Here is a 25,551-nt window from a genome sequence, read left to right on the forward strand (position 1 = left end):
TTGCGCGTGTGCTTGAGAGATGTGAGTGAGGGGAGGGAGAAAAGAGAGCGAGCCAGCCGCCTTCAAACATGGCGTCTTCATAGGAAAATAACAAAAAAATATAAAAAAGAGGCCTACTTCTACCGTCTTCATTGATTTTCGGAATGTAGATTATGGTTTCCAGACCTCGCGATATCGTCGTTATCACTATTTTCTAATGTAAAAAGAGAAGGCAGCATAGCAGGCTTTATAAATAGTAATTCCGTTTTATTTAGATGCGTCGACAGGGCTAGCTAGCATCTGCTAATGTAGCCCACAACAGTTTTAGGGTGGGAAGGTATTTTGCATGCTAAAAAAATTCACGATAATATGATCTCTTATCGTTTGATACATTTTGCAACAATCGTGAGATATCGATGGTAATTTTATAAATCTCGGAATATGTTCAGTAGATAAAATAAAGGGGTTGAGACACGGCAGGAAAGGACGCGTTTGATCAAATGTTTCTCTGCAACTTATCGATGATTGACAAATACAAAAGTGTTATCATGATCATGCATAACTTCGTTGCAAATTTGCAATTGTGGAAATGATATTTGGAGAAAGTGTAGGAAAGGACAGACTGATTTGAGGTGGTTAGAGTACACCCCCAGACCCCCCTTTTTTCATCCAGATTTCTTCTCCCCTTCATTTCTCTTTCAATATGCTGTTTTCCATGGCCAATGACTTGTTTATGACAAGGGGGGAAATAGTCTAAAGTCGATCACGGGAAGACGGATACCCCACTTCTGTCATAATTGCTTTCGTCCTTGTCACACACCTCGTAAATTCAAAATGGATAGAAATTACCCGGGAACAGGGTTCGGTGATTTGGGCGCAGGATGGAGTTACGAAAGATCCGCGAAAGCAAGGTAAGCCACTGATTTAGTCCATATAATGTTTACACACTAGCTAATATATTACATTATCGTTGCTTTTTTTGTAATTCATTGGGCGTTAATTTGGTACATTGACGTCGAAATGTATCCTGCCTATTGGCAGCATCGCGATGTTGTTACTATTGTAAACAGCAGGGAATGGAACAAGCGGGGTGGAAAGACTAGCAAGTAGAACTCTTAACAATGCGATTGACAGACAAGATGCGTGGTTTTAGGTATACAGAGAGGGAGGGAACGGGAGCAAAATGGGATGGGTTGGAACTAGCTGCTCTTAGCAACGCAGGTGTATTTACATACACTAGCGTTGCTTTCAATTATATTGGGTTGCACCAAACAGTCCACGAGAAGGCAGAAATGTAATACAATTCCATTTCAATTTACTGTGCCGGTGGGCAGGGAATTTGGTCATTATGACGGGGAAATCTGAGAAAATATCTTTGATCGTATTATTAAACAGACATTCCAAACGTGGATCTGTTGTAGGGTCACTTCCTATCTGATTACCTCATGTCAAAATAAAAGTCCTGTACGTGCGCAATGTGTACAAAAAAACAATAACTTGTGTGGGACGTTTATTTTGAATAGCTTGATGCCCAATTTGTATCTAACCAGTTTTCTCCTGTGACATTGCATGAGACCATGTTTCACATAGTAAGAGAGGTCCCTCAGCCTGTGAAGTATCAAAAGTTTACAATTAACATTTTTGAGTGGTAAGTAATTACCATTAGGGAGATTACCTAAAAACACACCACTTCGACACAGTTATGACCGGAAGTGACATTTTCATAGCAGATTAGAAGAGCATTTTTGCTAACCTTAACCTTTCCTAATTCTCCTAAAGTTAGCGAAAATGCTCTTCTAATCTGCTATGAAAAGTCACTTCTGGTCGTAGCTTGCTTTTAGGGAGTCACAGCACGAGGTGCCAGTGGTCGAATGTTGGCAACTCTTATGCTATGAAGTATGATAATGAGAGTCAACACATTGACTCCTTAAATAACACCACAAATTTAGGTTATTGTGGTTAAGTAAATTACAATGCATTACACACAGTCTTGCTAGTGACCAAAATACGTTAGTTAAGTCTTTATTTAAATTTCTCTTATCAGTGTTTTCAACATATTGCCATCAATCTGATAGACCATATGACTGGACAGGAAAAGGACAAAGCATCAACTGAATGTTAAATGTGTTTCCTGTCAGGTATTTTAATTGCCTGTACTGTCTACTTGTTGAATGTTTGTGAAGACTTGATTTGTGGTTGTTTGTAATGTCTTGTTAATTGGTGTTGGACCCCAGGAAGATTAGCTAGCGTTACAGTGTTATCTAATGGGGGTCCTAAATAAAAATTACCAAAAAATGATAATAATCCATAGGGATATCTACTATGATTTGGATTGCTAGCTAGGCTACCTAATGACTATGGCTGACCCCATTTAGTGGACTGGTCAATTGTTTGGTCGATAGGTTGTTGGTCGGCAGGGTAGCCTAGTGGTTAGAGCGTTGGACTAGCAGCCGAAAGGTTGCACGTTCAAATCCCCGAGCTGTCGTTCTGCCCCTGAACAGGCAGTTAACCCACTGTTCCTAGGTCGTCATTGAAAATAAGAATTTGTTCTTAACTGACTTGCCTAGTTAAATAAAGATAAAAAATATATATAGATTTCTTTAGTCGAGCAGTAGCAAAAAAGACACCTGTACAAGACATCTGTCTGATTTGTGCCTGTCTGTGCCTGTCTAAGTGGACCTTGGAGACCTTGGGGATGGCACAGTCCATCAGTTTAAGACATGTGCTACTGAAATTGTATATGATTATATTATGTAAGAACAATGGAGCAACACAAATACAAATATTATTTTATAACAAATGCGCTTTCTCCAGTTGGATAGTGGTCGCAGTTCTGAAACACATCAATGCACTGTTGTATTGGTGCCTTTTTCTAGACCATGTTGCTATGTGCATAATAGCAAAGTTAACCAGCATGTTGGTGTTGAGAACAATGTGGTGGAGGTGGCAGCAGCAGCGTTAGGCAATGAGAAAACAGCCCTTTGCTTAATTTTCTAAGAAAAGTGAGAAGAGAGGAAACCACAATTTAATTAGGTCTATAATCAATAGCCTAACTGTTAAATGTGCCTGATTTTATAAATCATCCAAATACACTACCGTTCAAAAGTTTGGGGTCAGTTCCTTGTTTTTTTTGAAAGAAAAGCAAAAAATGTTGTCCATTTAAAAGGACATCAAATTGATCAGAAAAGTTGATAGTCATCACGAGGTCTGTTGCGTTGACCATATTACCGGCAGTCATGACTGAAGTAAAATTCTACATGACCGCTGAGTCATGGTAGTCTCCTCTTATGCACTCTGGACAAACATTAGTAGCACCCAACTCGCCTGGTACTCAGGCCAGATTGTCTTTCTAACCAGTCTGACATCAATGCAAATGCAATTAAAAATCAAATCAAACACTTATCATCAAAACAGTATGTGTTTTTAAAACTCACCTCACTGTGATTGATCAATTTAAAGAAAGAAGTTAAACAACAGGTTGCAACTGAGTGGAAAACATGGTCGTTATGGATGTTGTTTCAAAGCCTAACACAAGAAATGGACAGCACTTTCTAAGGTGAAGGTTAATTCAAAACACCCATATGCATGCATATTAGAGCTGTTCTGAACAAAAAGAGTAAAAACTCAGGGACAACTAGAAAAAGCTCAAACCAAGTTTATTCACCCACTGGGTCATACAGCTACAATAACAGTTTTACACAAGCACATATATTTATACCCTCCTACTAGGTGCAGTCAACTCCTTACACATCTAGACAGCCAATAACCAACTCTGTTGCTAGTCAGGGACTTAATTGGTTCCTCTCACTAGCGACGTTAGTGCTGACTAGTTTCTATGGAGTGAAGCTGGCCCCTTTTCCCAACGAGGTGGATGTTTTTACTGACCCACATTGGCAAATGAAACAGTTGCCCTTGACAACAGTTTGCCCCGGCAACAAAACTGCTCACACAGACTGTGAACAAGCGATTCGGTGGCATTCTCTCTTTGTGTCGCCACCATGCTCGATGCTATGTACAAGGACCGCTACTTCGATGCAGACAAGAAAAAGGGTTTATGTGAAATGTTACATGCACAACTGGACAAGATGGAAACGGACACAGCGACAGTGCGCACCGAGGAAGAGGCCACGACATGACCATGGTGGTGGCAGCATCGTGCTGTTGGGATGTTTTTCAGGTGCAGGGACTGGGAGACCAGTCAGGATTGAGGGAAAGATTAACGGTGCAAAGTACAGAGATACTTGATAAACATCTGCTCAGGACCTCAGACTGGGGCGAAGGTTCACCTTCCAACAGGACAACGACCCTAAGCACACAGCCAAGACAACACAGGAGTGGCTTCGGGACAAGTCTCTGAATGTCCTTGAGTGGCCCAGCTATAGCCTGTAATTGAACCTGATCAAACATCTCTTGTGAGACCTCAAAATAGCTGTGCAATGACACTCCCCATCCAACCTGACGGAGCTTGGGGATCTACAAAGAAGAATGGGAGAAACTCCCCAAAATACAGGTGTGCAAAGCGTGTAGCGTCATACCCAAGAAGACTCGAGGTTGTAATCGCTGCCAACAGCCATTGAAATTGCAGGGCGCCAAATACAAATCAACAGAAATCTCAAAAAATCAAATTTCTCAAACATAAAAGTATTAGGCACCATTTTAAAGATAATATTCTCGTTAATCCAGCCACAGTGTCTGATTTAAAAAATGCTTTACAGCAAAAGCTCCACAAACGATTGTTGGGTCACCACCAAGTCACAGAAAAACCCAGCCATTTTTCCAGCCAAAGAGAGGAGTCACAAAAAGCACAAATATAGATGCAATTAATCACTAACCTTTGATCTTCATCAGATGACACTCATAGGACTTCATGTTACACAATACATGTATGTTTTGTTCGATAAAGTTAATACTTGTATCCAAAAATCTCATTTTATGTTCAGTAGTTCAAAAACATGCTGTGATTTTGCAGAGAGCCACATCTATTCACAGAAATACTCATTATAAATGTTGATGAAAATTCAAGTTTTATGCATGGAACTTTAGATCCACTTCTCCTTAATGCAACCGCTGTGTCAGATTTCAAAAAAGCATTACGGAAAAAGCATAATCTGAGTACGCCGCTCAGAGCCCAAACCAGCCAAAGAAATATCCGCCATGTTGCGCAGTCAACGTTAGTCAGAAATAGCATTATAAATATTAACTTGCCTTTGATGATCTTCATCAGAATGCACTCCCAGGAATCGCAGTTCCACAATAAATGTTTGTTTTGTTCGATATTGTCCATTATTTATGTCCAAATAGCTTCTTTTGTTAGGGCGTTTTGAAAGCAAATCCAAACGCGCGTTCAGGTCCGGCCGAACGTCGGACAAAAGTTCAAAAAGTTATATTACAGGTCATAGAAACTTGTCAAACTAAGTACAGAATCAATCTTTAGGATGCTTTTAACATAAATCCTCAATGTTCCAACCGGAGAATTCCATTGTCTGTTGAAAAGCAATGGAACGAGCGCAACCTCATGTGAAATGCGTGTGACTGAGATCGAGGCTGCTCCACGACCCCTTAGTCAAACAGCTCTCATTCGCTCCCCCTTCGCTGTAGAAGCCTTAAACAACGTTCTAAAGACGGTTGACATATAGTGGAAGCCTTAGGAAGTGCAAAATGACCAATATCCCACTGTGTATTCGATAGGGGCCGAGTTCAAAAACTACACTTCCTGTTTTGATTTTTTTCTCAGGTTTTTGCCTGCCATATGAGTTCTGTTATACTCACAGACATCATTCAATCAGTTTTAGTGTTGCACGTCCTAAGGCTTCCACTAGATGTCAACCGTCTTTAGAAACATGTTTAAGGCTTCTACTGTAAAGGAGAGGCTCATAAGGGCTGTTTGAGTCAGTGGTCTGGCAGAGTGCCACAGGCTCGTGACGCGCGGTCATGAGAGAGTTAGCTCTCGTTCCATTGCTTTTCTACAGACAAAGGAATTGTCTGGTTGGAACATTATTGAAGATTTATGTTAAATTAATCTTCTGATGAACATCATCAAAGGTAAGTGAATATTTATAATGCTATTTCTGACTAATGTAGACTACACAACATGGCGGATCTTTCTTTGGCTGATTTGGGCTCTGAACGCCGTACTCAGATTATTGCATGGAGTGCTTTCAAATCAAATGTATTTATATAGCCCTTCGTACATCAGCTGATATCTCAAAGTGCTGTACAGAAACCCAGCCTAAAACCCCAAACAGCAAGCAATGCAGGTGTAGAAGCACGGTGGCTAGGAAAAACTCCCTAGAAAGGCCAAAACCTAGGAAGAAACCTAGAGAGGAACCAGGCTATGTGGGGTGGCCAGTCCTCTTCTGGCTGTGCCGGGTGGAGATTATAACAGAACATGGTCAAGATGTTCAAATGTTCATAAATGACCAGCATGGTCAAATAATAATAAGGCAGAACAGTTGAAACTGGAGCAGCAGCAAGGAGTCATCATGTCAGGTATTCCTGGGACATGGTCCTAGGGCTCAGGTCCTCCGAGAGAGAGAAAGAAAGAGAGAATTAGAGAGAGCATATGTGGGATGGCCAGTCCTCTTCTGGCTGTGCCGGGTGGAGATTATAACAGAACATGGCTAGCTAGCTAAACTTTCTCCGTAAAGTTTTTTTTAAAAATCTGACACAGCGGTTGCATTAAGGAGAAGTTTATCTAAAGTTCCATGTATAATAGTTGTATCTTTTATCAATGTTTATTATGAGTATTTCTGTGAATTGATGTCGCTCTCTGCAAAATCACTGCATGTTTTGGAACTATTGAACATAACACGCCAATGTAAAATGAGATTTTTGGATATAAATATGCACTTTATCGAACAAAACACATGTATTGTGTAACATGAAGTCCTATGAGTGTCATCTGATGAAGATCATCAAAGGTTAGTGATTCATTTTCTCTATTTGTGCTTTTTGTGACTCCTCTTTGGCTGGAAAAATGGCTGAGTTTTTCTTTGGCTGTAAAGCCTTTTTGAAATCAGACACTGTGGCTGGATTAATGATAATTGTATCTTTAAAATGGTGTAAAATACTTGTATGCTTGAGGAATTTTAATTATAAGATTTTTGTTGTTTTGAATTGGCGCCCTGCACTTTCACTGGCTGTTGGCGGGGTGGGACGCTACCGTCCCGAATATCCCAGAGAGGTTTCTAACACACACACATTGACGCAGCAGACTAAGGCACTGCATCTCAGTGCAAGAGACATCGCTACAGTCCCTGTTTTGAATCCAGGTTGTATCACATCCGGTCGTGATTGGGAGTCCCATAGGGCAGTGCACAATTGGCCCAGCGTCATCCGGGTTTGGCCGGGGTAGGCAGTCATTGTAAATAAGAAGAATTTGTTCTTAACTGACTTGCCTAGTTAATTAATGGTTACACACACACACACACTGAGCAAAAAGTTATTTTGTTGGCATTTACCTATGTCCCCATTACCAGTAAAACACAATCAAACCTATGTCTTTCACTTACTTGCTGTGCTCTTTCGTTGTTCATTTGTTCAGTTGTTTCATTATCAACCAGGATTTCTCATACTATGAAACGCCGTTTGGGTCTTTGTGTCAAAAAAGATACACGTCAAATGAGTATCTTTTTTGACCCTCAAATTATCTTGTTGACCAATCAGGACCTGAATATGACTGCACGTCACATAATTGAACACGTTCATACGTTTTTTTTAACGTAGTTATTACACATTGATTACACCATCACTCGTATTTAATATGTCACAACGATTCATCGATACGTATGCTATGACGCTGGTAGGGTTGTCTCACGCACCTACAGTGCTGGTCATAAAAAAAGCTAGCTAGCTCATGGATGCAAACATTGTTCTTCCCCAAAAACACATTAGCTAGCTAACTATATAGCTCGCAAATGACATCTGTTTTGCGAGCTATATAGTTAGCTAGCTAATGTGTCATTTAAAATAACCCTAATTTATGACAGTTCTTATTTGATTAATTGTGGTCGGAGCCATCTGTGATGCTAGCCACATTAAGGATTAGCCGAACAGTGGACTTTGCGGTTAGCCTTCAAAATTAAAGTACGTCATTGACAGTGATGCAAATGAATACAAATAGTAGAAGTATGCCATTGAATAGATCATGCTAAACAAGGTTGGAATGTTTTATATAAAATCAACAATTTGTCAATCTGTTGAAATCACACTGGATGTATTATACTTTAGAATTGCATTGGGGTCATACTTTTTTCACTGTACAGCCTTACCTACGGATTGTGGATCAATGACAAGGGGGTAAGTCTACTCAGTGACACCCAGAGAACATTAGGGTCGTAGCTCTTATTGCGGGACTCCGAAACAACTGTAAATTGAGCCACATTTGTCAACCTATATGTATTGAACACTATTCCCAAGGAAAAACAATACTGCGTGGATGTTTTAGAGTCTGATAACTCTGAGGAGGACGTTGGGAAAAAATATATATTGTGTATTGATTAGACCGTTACCACATTTCATTGATCCCTAATCCTTAGGTAAAGCTGTACAGTGCAATATGGATGTCAATACACACAATAGGCTGACTGGGGAGGTGATTTGTCACAGTCCCGCAATAAGAGCAACAACGCTAATATTTGTGTAAACTCTTCACAGTTGTCTTCTGTGGGTGTTACCGAGTAGACTCATACCCCATTTCATTGCATCACATTCCAACCTTGTTTAGTGTGTACCGGTGCTCGACCAGTCGGCGAAAGCCAACATCACCCACGACGGAGAATGGTTGATTGTCAAGGGCAATGAATTCCATTGTCTTGGCGTTAGTTTATTTCGCCTTTTGAGTTGTCTCGCTGAAATACTCTTACTCTTTCAAATGACTGCTCAACTTGTTGACTGCTCGATCCACACGGCAGACATTGTGGGATAGGTTAGGAATGCTGTGCAGCTCAATTTTACATGGCGTAATTACGTCATGTACCTACCTACACTACCATTCAAAAGTTTGGGATCAATTTCCTTGTTTTGTCCATTTGAAATAACATCAAATTGATCAGAAATACAGTGTAGACATTGTTAATGTTGTAAATTACTATTGAAGCTGAAATGATTTTTTTGTAGAATATATACAGTCGTACAGAGGTCCATTATCAGTAACCATCACTCCTGTGTTCCAATGGCACGTTGTGTTAGTTAATCCAAGTTTATCATTTTAAAAGGATAATTGATCATTAGAAACCCTTTTGCAATTATGTTAGCACAGCTGAAAACTGTTGTTCTGATTAAAGAAGCAATACAACTGGCCTTCTTTCGACTAGTTGAGTATCAGGAGCATCAGCATTTGTGGGTTCGATTACAGGCTCAAAATGGCCAGAAACAAAGACCTTTCTTCTGAAACTCGTCAGTCTATTCTTGTTCTGAGAAATGAAGGCTATCCCATGCGAGAAATTGCAAAGAAACTGAAGATCTCGTACAACGCTGTGTACTACTCCCTTCACAGAACAGCGCAAACTGTCTCAAACCAGAATAGAAAGAGGAGTAGGAGGCCCCGGTGCACAACTGAGCAAGAGGACATTAGAGTGTCTAGTTTGAGAAACAGACTCCTCACAAGTCCTCAACAGGCAGCTTCATTAAATAGTACCCGTAAAACCCGTCTCAACGTCAGCAGTGAAGAGGTGACTCCAGGATGCTGGCCTTCTAGGTAGAGTTGCAAAGAAAAAGCCATATCTCAGACAGGCCAATAAAAATAAAAGATTAAGATGGGGAAAAGAACACAGACACTGGACAGACGAAGATGGGAAATGTTCGGATCACAAAGAAGAACATTCGTGAGACGCAGAACAAATTAAAAGATGCTGGAGGAGTGCTTGACGCCATCTGTCATGCATGGTGGAGGCAATGTAATGGTCTGGGGGTGCTTTGGTGGTGGTAAAGTGGAAGATTTGTACATGGTAGAAGGAATCTTGAAGAAGGGAGGCTATCACTCCATTATGCAACACCATGCCATACCTTGTGGACGGCGCTTAATTGCAGCCAATTTCCTCCTACAACAGGACAATGACCCAAATCACAGCTCCAAACTATGCAACAACTCTTCAGGGAAGAAGCAGTCAGCTGATATTCTGTCTATAATGGAGTGGCCAGCACAGTCACCGAATCTCAACCCTATTGAGCTGTTGTGGGAGCAGCTTGAACGTATGGTAAGAAGTGCCCATCAAGCCAATCCAACTTGTGGGAGGTGCTTCAGGAAGCATGGTGTGAAATCTCTTCAGATTACCTCAACAAATTGACAACTAGAATGTCAAAGGTCTGCAAGGCTGTAATTGCTGCAAATGGAGGATACTTTGACGAAAGAAAAGTTTGAAGGACACTTATTTCAGTTAAAAATCATTATAAATTTGTCGAACGTCTTGACTATTTCCTATTGATTTTGCAAATACTTTTATGTATGTTTTCATGGAAAACAAGGACATTTGTAAGTGACCCCCAAACTTTTTAACGATAGTGGGTGTCATTTACGTCATGTACCTGCGTTTATATGTATGCACGTCAGCTTTGACATTGGTTTTGCACGTAGGCATTAAACTAGACATCGGGCCAATACCGATGTTGGTATTTTTAGCTAATATCGGCTGATTACGATATGTTCACATATGTATTGTGTATCCCTAATTAATATGCAGTTGGTCCCCACTTTGCTTCTATAACAGCCTCCAATATTTTTGGAAGACTCTCCACTAGATGTTGGATCATTGCTGAAGGGACTTGCTTCCATTCAGCCATGAGCATTAGTGAGGTCGGCCACTGATGTTAGGCAGTCGGTGTAACAATTCATCCCAAAGGTGTTTGATGGGGTAGATGTCAGGGCTCTGTGCAGGCCAGTCAAGATCTTCCACGCCGATCCCTGCCAACCATTTCTGTATAGACCTCGCTTTGTGAATAGGGGTATTATCGTGCTGAAACAGGAAAGGGCCTTCTCCCAACTCTTGCCACAAAGTTGGAAGCACAGAATTGTCATTGTAGTGTTAATATTTCCCTTCACTGGAACTAAGGGGCCTAGCCTGAACGATGAAAAACAGTGCCAGACCATTATTCCTCCTCTACCAAACTTTACAGTTGGTACTATGCATTGGGGAAGGTAACGTTCTCCTGGCATCTGCCAAACCCAGATTTGTCAGTCAGACTGCCAGATAGTGAAGTGTGATTCATCACTCCAGAGAAGGCGTTTCCACTGTTCCAGAGTTCAACGGCAGCGAGCTTTACACCACTCCAGCCGACGTTTGGCATTGCGCATGGTGATCTTAAGCTTGTGTGCAGCTGCTCGGCCATGGAAACCCATTTCATGAAGCTCCCGACAAACCGTTGTGTTGACGTTGCTTCCAGAGGCAGTTTTGAACTCGGTAGTGAGTGTTGCAATCAAGGAGAGACGATTTTTAGGTGCTACACGCATCAGCACTCTGTGGTCCCATTCTGTGAGCTTGTGTGTGCCTACCACTTCGTGGCTGAGCCGTTGTTGCTCCTAGACATTTCCACTTGACAATAACAGCACTTACAGTTGACCGGGGCAGTATTAGCAGGGTGGAAATTTGACCAATTGACTTGTTGGAAAGGTGCCATCCTATGATGGTGCCATCATAGGAATGTCACTGATCTCTTCAGTAAAGCCATGGAGATTGCATGGCAGTGTGCTCGATTTTATACACCTGACAGCAACGGGTGTGCTGAAATAGCCAAATCCACAAATTTGAATGGGTGTCCACATACGTTTGTGTTAATATATAGTGTACATTTTATACACCAGACTCCAATATTGCTTGTTCTAATATTTCTTAATTCCATTCTTTTACTTTAAGATTTGTGTGTATTAGATATTACTGCACTGTTGGAGCTTGGAACAAGTGTTTCACCACACCCGCAATAACATCTGCTAAATATGTGTATGGGTCCAATAAAATTTGATTTGAATGCACAGAGATACCGTGACGTGCCATTCATCACTGCATGTTTCAGCATGACAATGCACAGCCCTGTTTCGCAAGGATCTGTATACAATTTCTGTAAGCTGAAAATGACCAATTCTTCCATGGCTTGCATTGCCACCAGACATGTCATGTCATGACCCCAGGAAGAGTAGCTGTTGCCTTGGCAGCAGCTAATGGGCATCCATAACAAATACAAATCAACAGCCTGATCAACTCTATGCGAAGGCGAATGGTGGTAACACCAGATACTGACTGGTTTAATGATCCACGTGCCTACCTTTTTTTTTTTAAAGGCATCTTTGACCAATAGATGCATATCTGTATTCCCAGTCATGTGAAATCCATAGATTACGGCCTAATGAATTTATTTCAACTGACTGATTTCCTTCTGTGAATAGTAACACAGTAAACATTTGAAATTGTGGCATGTTGCGTTTTTATATTTTTATGTTTGTTCTAGCTTATAGGCTTGGATGTTTTAACAAGAATGCGCCATTCTATCGATCTATTTTAATTCTTGAAATGTGCTTGTTTAGCCCACACTTAAAATTAGGTATTATGCGTCATAATAATAATTATAACATCCCTAGGAGGGGGTACAGGCATAAAGTAGTGTTGGTCAAATATCAAAGATAGGAATTGTGAATGAATAAAGAAGTCTACAACAGGCTTTAAGATCTTTTTGATGTTGTTGATTAAGCTAATTGATTATCTTGTTACTGATTTTGTATAATCCATAGCCACATTTTTTACAATGCCAAGAATGGTGACCTAAAGTAATTATGCCATATTCATTTTTATTAGGATGGAGATGCACTCTAAGTTGACTGATGTATTAAAAGTTATTCAGATACGATTGCAAGGTTTTCTGAACAGAGTGTTGTACTTTGTCATGACAAACAATCCACTTAGTATTTACATAGTCGTTGAATACATTTCAATTTCACAGCCTCTCCCTAAGGACACCCGTTGGAAAATTTTAATATGAAAATGGACTTGAACAGTTAAATTAATTACCTCTTCTCCTCTTCCCCAGTCTCGTCTATGGGAGCTCCAGATCATCACACCCTGAGTCGGAGCTTCTCCATCGACAAGCCTACGGCACTCCTCACCCTCTGCAGGGCTATGCCACCAATCACCACCCGGGCAGCTCTGGCCAAGGAGGTGCTTGGGGTGCAGGACGGAGTTTGGGTGAGAGACGTCACACACCTTACTATTTTGTCGCCACTTGCCACAGTACAGGGCTTTCGGAATGATATGACAGGCCATGCTTTTGGTAGTAAGGTTGCAGCCACTGACAAATGCATTTCACCAAATTCTATTGGAGGCAGTTTCTATGGAAGCCACTTGTGTGGGGGGAAAAAACTGTATTTGTTTTTACAGAGTAACATATAGGGCCACATTTTATTTATAACATCTGTTAGGCCTACGTATTATGGTGAAATGGACACTCCTTGACCTATTCAGTACAGTTATACAATTCTATAACATAGGTATATTAACATATTTTGTTAATGCCCTGTGCCCAGTTTCCTGATAGAGGTGGAACTTAGGCTTACAAGTGTTTTAACGATGCATCATTCCTACAATGTCTGAAGATGTAACATGCATTTCCCAAATCACCCCGCAGAGAGAACGTTCGCTAAGTACGTTGCTGGAGCATGTGTCGATACTGATAGGATCGAAAGAAGGCAGCGCTGCTCTCGGATCAGCTTTCTCCATTCAAATCTTACCTTAAAGTGGCAGTGCATTTAATGAGATGTTCCTGTTTTTTTATATATTTTTAATGGTATTTCCAAACTGAGGTCAAAATAACACTGAAATTATGATAATACCCTTTTTGTGTCAGAGCTGTTTGCAAAAATGGCTTGGAATTTCTGTCTGTTCAGGTGGGATGAAGTTTTTGTGCTGCCACATAACATCATAAGCGATCTGATTCTAATAGACCAATTCATTTGTTATTTGCATATCCTCCTACACTGCTGTTGGCCCCGCCCGGTCATATTGACATTCCATTCCTCAATGTTGGCACCGTGTAGAGATAATTCCTACTTCAAAGCAATGAGCAAAAGGAAGAGAAATTGTGCAGTAGCTGGCTGCAAGGCAGCAAATGTTTCTTTGTACTGTCTTCCACCTGAAAAGTCAATTTGTCTGATTTGGCGAGAGAAGTTCAATCCATTGTTATGAGAACACTTTACATTGGACTGCATCATTGGGAAAGTATTCAAACCCCATGACTTTTTCCACATTTTGTTACGTTACAGCCGTATTCTAAAATGAATTATAATTTTTTTTCTCATCAATCTCCTCACCATACCCCATAATGACAAAACAAATACAGGTTTTTAGAAAATAAATGCAATCACATTTACATAAGTATTCAGACTTGGGGCTCCCAAGTGGCGCAGTGGTCTAAGATATTGCATCTCAGTGCTAGAGGCGTCACTACAGACAACCTGTATCACAATCCAGGCTGTATCACAACCGGCCGTGACTGGGAGTACCATAGGGCGGCGCACAATTGGCCCAGCGTCGTCCGAGTTTGGCCGGTGTAGGCCGTCATTGTAAATAAGTGACTTGCCTAGTTAAAAACAAAAATACCTTTTACTCTACTTTATTGAAGCACCCATGGCAGTGATTACAGCCTCAAGTTTTCTTTGGCACACCTGTATTTAGGGAGTCAAGCTGCCAGGTTGGATGGGGAGCGTCGCTGCACAGTTATTTTTAGGCCTCTCCAGAGATGTTCAATTGGGTTCAACTCCGGGCTCTGGCTGGGCCACTCAAGGGCACTCCTGTGTTGTTTTACAATGTGCGTAGGGTCGTTGTCCTGTTGGAAGGTGAACGTTCACCCCAGTCTTAGTTCCTGAGCGCTCTGGAGCAGGTTTTTATGAAGGATCTCTGTACTTTGCTCCATTCATCTTTGCCTCGATCCTGCCTAGTCTCCCAGTCCCTGCCGATGAAAACTATCCACACAGCATGATGCTGCTGCCACCATGCTTCACCATAGGGATGATGCCAGGTTTCCTCCAGACTCGACACTTGGCATTTAGGCCAAAGAGTTCTATCTTGGTTTCATCACACCAGAGAATCTTTTTTCTCATGGTCAGAATCCTTTAGGTGCCTTTTGGCAAACTCCAAGCGGGCTGTCATGTGCCTTTTACTAAGGAGTGGCTTCAGTCTGGCCACTTTCCAAATCGTGTCCAATCAATTGAATTTACCACAGGTGGACTCCAATGATGTTGTAGCAATATCTCAAGGATGATCAATGAAAACCGGATGCACCTGAGCTCAATTTCGAGTCTCATAGCAAAGGGTCTGAATACTTATTTAAATAATGTATTTCTCTGCAAACATTTCTGAAAACCTGTTTTCACTTTGTCATTATGGGGTATTGAGTGTAGATTGATGAGGTGAACAATTAATTTAATACATTTTAGAATAATGCTGTAACAACATAATGTGGGAAAGGTCAAGGGGTCTGAATACTTTTCGATTGCAATGTACACACATGGATTTGCCATCAGCTTGTTCCTCCACTCCCATGCATCTTGCACCTGGCAGCGGCAGCAACCATTCAAGAAGTGTCTAGATAGAAGACTAACTATTATTAAAAGGACATGCTAATCACGGATTGCACGTTTCGTTTTGAATGTTCTTTTGAAGACTGACTGAAAGCTAACTTTAGCATCGCTAACCTCAGCTTTTTTTTTACAAACTTGGCTAGTTAATGGTAACATTGTCATCTCTCTAAAGTAAATTTGATGACATCATAATGATGGAATAGTTGTTTCCTATTCATTATTTGACTACTTTAGCAATCTCATCCTGTTTCCAGGTCACTATAGTGTAATTTAGGCGAAACAGTCATTAGCTAGCAGCAGCAAAACGGGCTAGTTAGCTAGCTATGTTTTAGCAGCAGCATCATCAATGCTAAATTGACAACTTGATGAAAAGTTAATTTACAGTTGCTGTAACTTAGTTATAACTTGTTTACTACTTACAGTACCAGTCAGAAGTTTGACATACCTACTCATTCTGTTTTTTGTGTTTTTTTTTACTGTTTTCTACATTGTATAATAATAGTGAAGACATCAAAACTATGAAGTAACACATATTGAATCATGTAGTAACCAGAAAAGTGTTAAACAAATCAAAATATATTTGAGATTTGAGATTCTTCCAAGTAGCCCTTTGCGTTGATGACAGCTTTGCACAGTCTTGGCATTCTCTCAACCAGCTTCGTGAGGTAGTCACCTGGAATGCATTTCAATTAACAGGAGTGCCTTGTTAAAAATTAATTTGTGGGATTTTTTTCCTTAATGGGGTTGAGCCAACCAGTTGTGTTGTGACAAGATAGGGATGGTATACAGAAGATAGCCCTATTTGGTAAAAGACCAAGTCCATATTTTGGAAAGAACAGCTCAAATAGAGTTGAAGTCAGAAGTTTACATACATTTAGGTTGGAGTTATTAAAACTTGTTTTTCAACCACCCCACAAATTTCTTGTTAATAAACTATAGTTTTAACAAGTCGGTTAGGACATCTACTTTGTGCACGACACAAGTAATTGTTCCAACAACTGTTTACAGACTTGTTGGAATCTGTTTACAGATTATTTCACTTATAATTCACTGTACCGCAATTCCAGTGGGTCAGAAGGTTACATACTCTAAGTTGACTGTGCTTTTAAACAGCTTGGAAATTCCAGAAAATGTAATGGCTTTAGAAGCTAATTCACATAATTTGAGTCAATTGGAGGTGTACCTGTGGATGTATTTCAAGGCCTACATTTACCTTGCTTGACATCATGGGAAAATCAAAAGAATTCAGCCAAGACCTCAGAAAAAAATTGTAGACCTTCACAAGTCTGGTTCATCCTTGGAAGCAATTTCCAAATGCCTGAAGGTACCACGTTCATCTGTACAAACAATAGTACGCAAGTATAAACACCATGGGACCACGCAGCCGTCATACCGCTCAGGAAGGAGCGGAGTTCTGTCTCAATCCCAGAACAACAGCAAAGGACCTTGTGAAGATGCTGGAGGAAACAGGTACAGAAGTATCTAAATCCACAGTACAACGAGTCCTATATCAACATAACCTGAAAGGCCACTCAGCAAGGAAGAAGCCACTGCTCCAAAACCGCCATAAAAAAGCCAGACTACGGTTTGCAACTGCACATGGGGAGAAAGATTGTACTTTTTGGAGAAATGTCCTCTACTCTGATGAAAGAAAAATAGAACTGTTTGGCCATAATGACCATCGTTATGTTTGGAGGAAAAATGGGGGGGCTTGCAAGCCGAAGAACACCATCCCAGAACCAGGAACACATCGACAACAGCCACCCTCGAAGCATCGTTACCCATTGCTCCACAAAAGCCGCGGCCCTTGCTGAGCAAGGGGAACAACTACTCCAAGTCTCAAAGTGAGTGACTTTTGAAACTCTATTAGCGCGCACCCCGCTAACTAGCTAGCCATTTCACATTGGTTACAACAGCCTAATCTCGGGAGTTGATGGGCTTGAAGTCATAAACAGCTCAATGCTTGAAGCATTGCGAATAGCTGCTGGCAAACGCACAAAAGTGCTGTTTGAATGAATGCTTACGAGCCTGCTGGTGCCTACCATCGCTCAGTCAGACTGCTCTATCAAATCATAGACTTAATTATAACATAATAACACACAGAAATACGAGCTTTAGGTCATTAATATGGTCGAATCCGGGAAACTATCATCTCGAAAACAAAACGTTTATTTCAGTGAAATACGGAACCATTCCGTATTTTATCTAACGGGTGGCATCCATAAGTCTAAATATTCCTGTTACATTGCACAACCTTCAATGTTATGTGATAATTACGTAAAATTCTGCCAAACTGCTGCATATACCCGGACTCTGTTGCAAGAGAAGTGACACAATTTACCTAGTTAAGAGAAATTCATGTTAGCAGGCAATATTAACTAAATATGCAGGTTTAAAAATATGTACTTGTGTATTGATTTTAAGATAGGTAAGGTTGCAAGATTGAATCCCCGAGCTGACAAGGTAAAACCTCTAATTCCTACCGCAAGCTTTGAACCTTTTCACCTGGATCATCGCAGCTAGCTAGCTGCTAACCGAGTGGCCACTCCTGGCTAACGTCTCTGTCCCGGTGCAAGAACCAATTAGCCTGGAGCTAGCCCTGCTAGGCCCATCTCCCAGCTAGCCGAAGAGGTCCATCAGCCACTCCTTGGGGTATAATACCTATTTTGCCAATCGGCCTGGACCCCCGCCGACCCATCATAACTGGACTACCGAGGGGGGTTATCAACTGGCTCCTCCGTTGCGATGTCCCCTGAATACACATCTGCTAGCCGCGGCCCACTAGCTGTCTTGAGCATATCGGACTGTTAAGCTTAAGAGGCTCATAGGACAAATTCTATACCTATTCTGCCAATTGGCTTGGACCCTTTTACCACACAGAGCCCTGTTGATCCACAGCGACTGTTCTGCAGATGTAACAGCACGAGGGGGCTACAACAGACTTTCTTCCGTCGCGATGTCCCTCTAAGGCCCTTCTGCTAGCTTGCTAGCCCCGGCCCGCTAGCTGCCTGAATTGCCTTGTCTCCGGCCTGAGCCACTTACTGGACCCCTATGATGACTTGGCTACGCATGCCTCTCCCTCATATCAGTATGCCTTGTTCATTGCTGTCTTGGTTAGTAATTATTACCTTATTTCACTGTAGAGCCTCTAACCCTGCTCAATACGCCTTAATTAACCCTTTAGTTCCACCTCCCACACATGCAGTGACCTCACCTGGTTTTAATTATGTTTCTAGGGACATTATCCCTCTCATTGTCAGTCAGTGCATAGGTTTACCTCCACTATATTCACATCCTACCATAACTTTGTCTGTACATTATGCCTTGAATCTTTTCTACTGTGCCCAGAAACCTGCTCCTTTTACTCTCTGTTCCGAACGTACTAGACGAGCAGTTCTTATAGCCTTTAGCCGTACCCTTATCCTACTCCTCCTCTGATGATGTGGAGGTTGATCCAGGCCCTGCAGTGACAAGCTCCACTCCCATTCCCCAGGCGTTCTCATTTCTTGACTTCTGTAACCGTAAAAGCCTTGGTTTCATGCATGTTAACATTAGAAGCCTCCTCCCTAAGTTTGTTTTATTCATTGCCTTAGCACACTCTGCCAACCCAGATGTCCTAGCCGTGTCTGAATCCTGGCTTAGGAAGACCACCAAAACTCCTGAAATTTCCATCCCTAACTATAACATTTTCTGACAAGATAGAACTGCTAAAGGGGGAAGTGTTGCAATCTACTGCTGAGAGAGCCTGCAGAGTGCTGTCTTACTATCCAGGTCTGTGCCCAAATTCAAGCTCCTACTTTTAAAAATGCACCTTTCCAGAAACAAGTCTCTCACTCACCGTTACCGCTTGCTATAAACCACCCTCATATACAGTGCCTTGCGAAAGTATTCGGCCCCCTTGAACTTTGCGACCTTTTGCCACATTTCAGGCCTCAAACATAAAGATATAAAACTGTATTTTTTTTTGTGAAGAATCAACAACAAGTGGGACACAATCATGAAGTGGAACGACATTTATTGGATATTTCAAACATTTTTAACAAATCAAAAACTGAAATTGGGCGTGCAAAATTATTCAGCCCCTTTACTTCCAGTGCAGCAAACTCTCTCCAGACGTTCAGTGAGGATCTCTGAATGATCCAATGTTGACCTAAATGACTAATGATGATAAATACAATCCACCTGTGTGTAATCAAGTCTCCGTATAAATGCACCTGCACTGTGATAGTCTCAGAGGTCCGTTAAAAGCGCAGAGAGCATCATGAAGAACAAGGAACACACCAGGCAGGTCCGAGATACTGTTGTGAAGAAGTTTAAAGCCGGATTTGGATACAAAAAGATTTCCCAAGCTTTAAACATCCCAAGGAGCACTGTGCAAGCGATAATATTGAAATGGAAGGAGTATCAGACCACTGCAAATCTACCAAGACCTGGCCGTCCCTCTAAACTTTCAGCTCATACAAGGAGAAGACTGATCAGAGATGCATCCAAGAGGCCCATGATCACTCTGGATGAACTGCAGAGATCTACAGCTGAGGTGGGAGACTCTGTCCATAGGACAACAATCAGTCGTATATTGCACAAATCTGGCCTTTATGGAAGAGTGGCAAGAAGAAAGCCATTTCTTAAAGATATCCATAAAAAGTGTTGTTTAAAGTTTGCCACAAGCCACCTGGGAGACACACCAAACATGTGGAAGAAGGTGCTCTGGTCAGATGAAACCAAAATTGAACTTTTTGGCAACAATGCAAAACGTTATGTTTGGCGTAAAAGCAACACAGCTGAACACACCATCCCCACTGTCAAACATGGTGGTGGCAGCATCATGGTTTGGGCCTGCTTTTCTTCAGCAGGGACAGGGAAGATGGTTAAAATTGATGGGAAGATGGATGGAGCCAAATACAGGACCATTCTGGAAGAGAACCTGATGGAGTCTGCAAAAGACCTGAGACTGGGACGGAGATTTGTCTTCCAACAAGACAATGATCCAAAACATAAAGCAAAATCTACAATGGAATGGTTCAAAAATAAACATATCCAGGTGTTAGAATGGCCAAGTCAAAGTCCAGACCTGAATCCAATCGAGAATCTGTGGAAAGAACTGAAAACTGCTGTTCACAAATGCTCTCCATCCAACCTCACTGAGCTCGAGCTGTTTTGCAAGGAGGAATGGGAAAAAAAATTCAAAATTCTCGATGTGCAAAACTGATAGAGACATACCCCAAGCGACTTACAGCTGTAATCGCAGCAAAAGGTGGCGCTACAAAGTATTAACTTAAGGGGGCTGTATAATTTTGCACGCCCAATTTTTCAGTTTTTGATTTGTTAAAAAAGTTTGAAATATCCAATAAATGTCGTTCCACTTCATGATTGTGTCCCACTTGTTGTTGATTCTTCACAAAAAAAATACAGTTTTATATCTTTGTTTGAAGCCTGAAATGTGGCAAAAGGTTGCAAAGTTCAAGGGGGCCGAATAATTTCGCAAGGCACTGTATATCATCCTAACCAACTTGCCCTCCAAATACCTCTGCTGTCTTCAACCAGGATCTCAGCAATCACTGCCTCATTGCCTGTGTCCGTAATGGGTCTGCGGTCAAATGACCACCGCTCATCGCTGTCAAGCGCTCCCTAAATCACTTCAGCGAGCAGGCCTTTCTAATCGACCTGGCCCGGGTATCCTGGAAGGACATTGACCTCATTCCATCAGTAGAGGATGCCTTGATATTCTTTAAAAGTGCTTTCCTCACCATCTTAAATAAGCTTTCCCCGTTCAAAAAATGTTGAACCAGAAACAGATATAGCCCCTGGTTCACTCCAGACCTGACCGTCCTAGACAAGCACAAAAATATTCTGTGGTGTACTGCATTAGCTTCAAATAGGCCCCGCAATATACAACTTTTCAGGGAAGTTAGGAACCAATATACACAGGCAGTTAGGATAGCGAAGGCTAGCTTTTTCAAACATAAATTTGTGTCTTGTAGCACAAACTCCAAAAAGTTCTGGGACACTGTAAAGTCTATGGAGAATAAGAGCACCTCCTCCCAGCTGGCCACTGCACTGAAGCTAGGAAACACTGTCACCACCGATAAATCCGCGATAATTGAGAAATTCAATAGACATGCTTTCCACCTAGCTACCCCTACACCGGTCAACAGCCCTGCACCCCCCCACAGCAACTTGCCCAAGCCGCCCCATTTCTCCTTTACCTTTATCCAGATAGCTGATGTTCTGAAAGAGATGCAAAAGCTGGACCCCCTACAAATCAGCCGGTCGCTGAAATTGTTGCAACCCCTATTACTAGCCTGTTCAACCTCTCTTTCATATCGTCTGAGATCCCCAAAGATAGGAAAGCTGCCGCGGTTATCCCCCTCTTCAAAGGGGGAGACACTCTAAACCCAAACTGCTACTGACCTATATCTATCCTTCCCTGCCTTTCTAAAATCTTTGAAATCCAAGTTAACAAACAGATCACTGACCATTTCGAATCCCACTGTACCTTCTCCGCTATGCAATCTGGTTTCCGAGCTGGTCAAGGGTGCACCTCAGCCACTCTCAAGGTCCTAAAAGATATCAAAACCGCCATTGATAAAAGACAATACTGTGCAGCCGTCTTTATCGACCTGGCCAAGGCTTTCGACTCTGTCAATCACCACATTCTTATCGGTAGACTCAACAGCCTTGGTTTCTTAAATGACTGCCTCGCCTGGTTCACCAACTACTTCTCAGACAGAGCTCAGTGTGTCAAATCGGAGGGCCTGTTGTCTGGACCTCTGGCAGTCTCTATGGGGGTGCCACAGGGTTCAATTCTCGGGCTGACTCTTTTCTCTGTATATATCAATGATGTTACTGCTGGTGATTCTCCGACCCACCTCTACGCAGACGACACCATTCTGTATACTTGTGTCCCTTCTTTTGACTCTGTGTTAACTCACCTCCAGACAATCTTCAATGCCATACAACTCTCCTTCCGTGGCCTCCAACTGCTCTTAAATGCAGGTAAAACTAAATGCATGCTCTTCAACCGATTGCTGCCCACACCTGCCTGCCCGCCCGCCCAGCATCACTACTCTAAACGGTTCTGACTTAGAATATGTGGACAACTACAAATACATAGGTGTCTGGTTAGACTTTAAACTCTCCTTCCAGACTCATATTAAGCATATCCAATCTAAAATTACATCTAGAATCAGCTTCCTATTTCGCAACAAAACATCCTTCACTCATGCTGCCAAACATACCCTCGTAAAACTGACTATGCTACCGATCCTTGACTTCGGCGATTTAATTTACAAAATAGTCTCCAACACTCTACTCAGACAATTGGATGCAGTGTATCACAGTGCCATCCGTTTTGTCACCAAAGCCCCATATACTACTCACCACTGCAACCTGTATGCTCTCGTTGGCTGGCCCTCGCTTCATATTCATCGCCAAAGACACTGGCTCCTGGTCATCTATAAGTCTTTGCTAGGTAAAGTCCCACCTTATCTCAGCTCACTGGTCACCATAGCAGCACCCACCTGTAGCACGCGCTCCAGCAGGTATGTTTCACTGGTCACCCCCAAAGCAAATTCCTCCTTTGGCCGCCTTTCATTCCAGTTCTCTGCTGCCAATGACTGGAAACCAACTGCTAAAATCACTGAAGCTGGAGTCTCATATCTCCCTCACTAGCTTTAAGCACCAGCTGTCAGAGCAGCTCACATATCACTGCACCTGTTCATATCCTATCTGTAAATAGCCCATCCAACTACCTCATCCCCATACTGTTATCTATTTTATTTATTTTTGCTCCTTTGCACCCCAGTATCTCTACTTGTACACTCATCTTCTGCACAGTTATCACTCCAGTGTTTAATTGCTATATTGTAATTATTTTACCACTATGGCCAATCTATGGCCTTTCCATCGGTATACTACCTCATTTGCACACACTGAATATAGACTTTTTTTCTACTGTATTATTGACTGCATGTTTGTTTATTCCATATGTAACTCCGTGTTGTTGTTTGTGCTGCGCTGATTTGCTTTATCCTGGCCAGGTCGCACTTGTTCTCAACTAGCCTTCCTGGTTCAATAAAGGTGAAATAAATAAATACATAATTAATTGGACATGATCTGGAAAGGCACTTCTGTCTATATAAGGTCCCACAGTTGACAGTGCATGTCAGAGAAAAAAAACAAGCCATGAGGTCGAAGGACTTGTCCGAAGAGCTCCGAGACAGGATAGTGTTGGTGCACAGATCTGGGGAAGGGTACCAAAACATTAATCACTCTGACAGAGCTTCAGAGTTCCTCTGTGGAGATGGGAGAACCTTCCAGAAGGACAACCATCTCTGCAGCACGCCACCAATCAGGCGTTTATTGTACAGTGGCCAGACTGAAGCCACTCTTCAGTGAACGGCACATGACTGCCCGCTTGGCACCTAAGGCACCTAAACGACTCTGACCATGAGAAACAAGATTCTCTGGTCTGATGAAACCAAGATTGAACACTTTGGCCTGAATGCCAAGCGTCATGTCTGGAGGAAACCTGGCACCATTCCTGCGGTGAAGCATGGTGGTGGCCGCATCATGCTATCGGGAGGTTTTTCAGCGGCATGGACTGGGAGACAAGTCAGGACCGGGGGAAAGATGAATGGAGCAAAGTACAGAGATCCTTCATATGAACCTGCTCCAGAGCGCTCAAGACCTCAGACTGGGGCGACGGTTCACCTTCCAACAGGACATCAACCCTAAGCACACAGCCAAGACAACGCAGGAGTGGCTTCGGGACAAGTCTTTGAATGTCCTTCCAGAGCCCAGACTTTAATCTGATCAATCTCTGGAGAGACCTGAAAATTGCTGTGCAGCGACTCTCCCCATCCAACCTGATAGAGTTTGAGAGGATCTGCAGAGAAAAAATGTGAGAAACTCTCCAAAAACAGGTGTGCCAATCTTGTAGCTACATACCCAATAAGACTTGTGGCTGTAATCATTCCCATAGGTGCTTCAACAAAGTACTGAGTAAAGGGTCTAAATACGTATGTAAATGTGTTATTTTTTTTAATGAATTTTCAAGAAAAATACATTTTAGAATAAGGCTATAATATAACAATGTGGAAAAAGTGAAGGGGCCCGACGACTTTCCAAATGCACTGTAAATTGGGGTAAAAATTAGACCGTAGCCTTCAATTAGCAAAATTGAACATGAAAGTGTTTTTATATGATTTTAAATATATAGGCCTATATGCCTAATGTATTTTATTATGCGGTCGTCTCGTTTTTTTATTTGAAGCATGTTTTTATCCTTTAACTTCATGCTCAAGTTATCAGCGGTGACAGAGAACATGTTGATCCTATGTTTTAGCGGAGATCTTCTTTGTATAAAGTGATGAGGAAAGGTGGCAAAAAAGCATCTAAACGACGCATTTCTACGAATGGTCTGTGGCAGTCGGTAAATAATAAACGTTTTCAACTCCAACTTCAGTCACAATGGTTTTGGGGAAACAGCTCTTTGTTTTAACGATGCTTCTTTGACAGTTCTAACGATATACTTACAGTGCCTTGCGAAAGTATTCGGCCCCCTTGAACTTTGCGACCTTTTGCCACATTTCAGGCTTCAAACATAAAGATATAAAAACTGTATATTTTTGTGAAGAATCAACAACAAGTGGGACACAATCATGAAGTGGAACGACATTTATTGGATATTTCAAACTTTTTTAACAAATCAAAAACTGAAAAATTGGACGTGCAAAATTATTCAGCCCCTTTACTTTCAGTGCAGCAAACTCTCTCCAGAAGTTCAGTGAGGATCTCTGAATGATCCAATGTTGACCTAAATGACTAATGATGATAAATACAATCCACCTGTGTGTAATCAAGTCTCCGTATAAATGCACCTGCACTGTGATAGTCTCAGAGGTCTGTTAAAAGCGCAGAGAGCATCATGAAGAACAAGGAACACACCAGGCAGGTCCGAGATACTGTTGTGAAGACGTTTAAAGCCGGATTTGGATACAAAAAGATTTCCC

The 25,551-nt window shown here is 41.8% G+C and overlaps 1 protein-coding gene across 2 annotated transcripts in view; it reads left to right on the forward strand.

The window, feature by feature from the left end:
- Positions 1-4: 4 nt before the first annotated feature.
- The window catches only part of LOC110491795 (proline-rich protein 12), a 55,922-nt gene continuing 30,375 nt past the window's right edge, over positions 5-25,551 (forward strand). For both annotated transcript variants that reach the window (XM_036946708.2, XM_090202533.1), the window contains exons 1-2: positions 5-890; positions 12,994-13,148. In XM_036946708.2, the coding sequence (XP_036802603.2) occupies positions 814-890; positions 12,994-13,148 (232 nt within the window). In that variant the 5' untranslated portion in view covers positions 5-813. The remainder of the gene's footprint in view (positions 891-12,993; positions 13,149-25,551) is intronic.

Source organism: Oncorhynchus mykiss, chromosome 16, assembly GCF_057628025.1.
Source record: "Oncorhynchus mykiss isolate SJ-2025 chromosome 16, ASM5762802v1, whole genome shotgun sequence".
Taxonomy (NCBI): domain Eukaryota; kingdom Metazoa; phylum Chordata; class Actinopteri; order Salmoniformes; family Salmonidae; genus Oncorhynchus; species Oncorhynchus mykiss.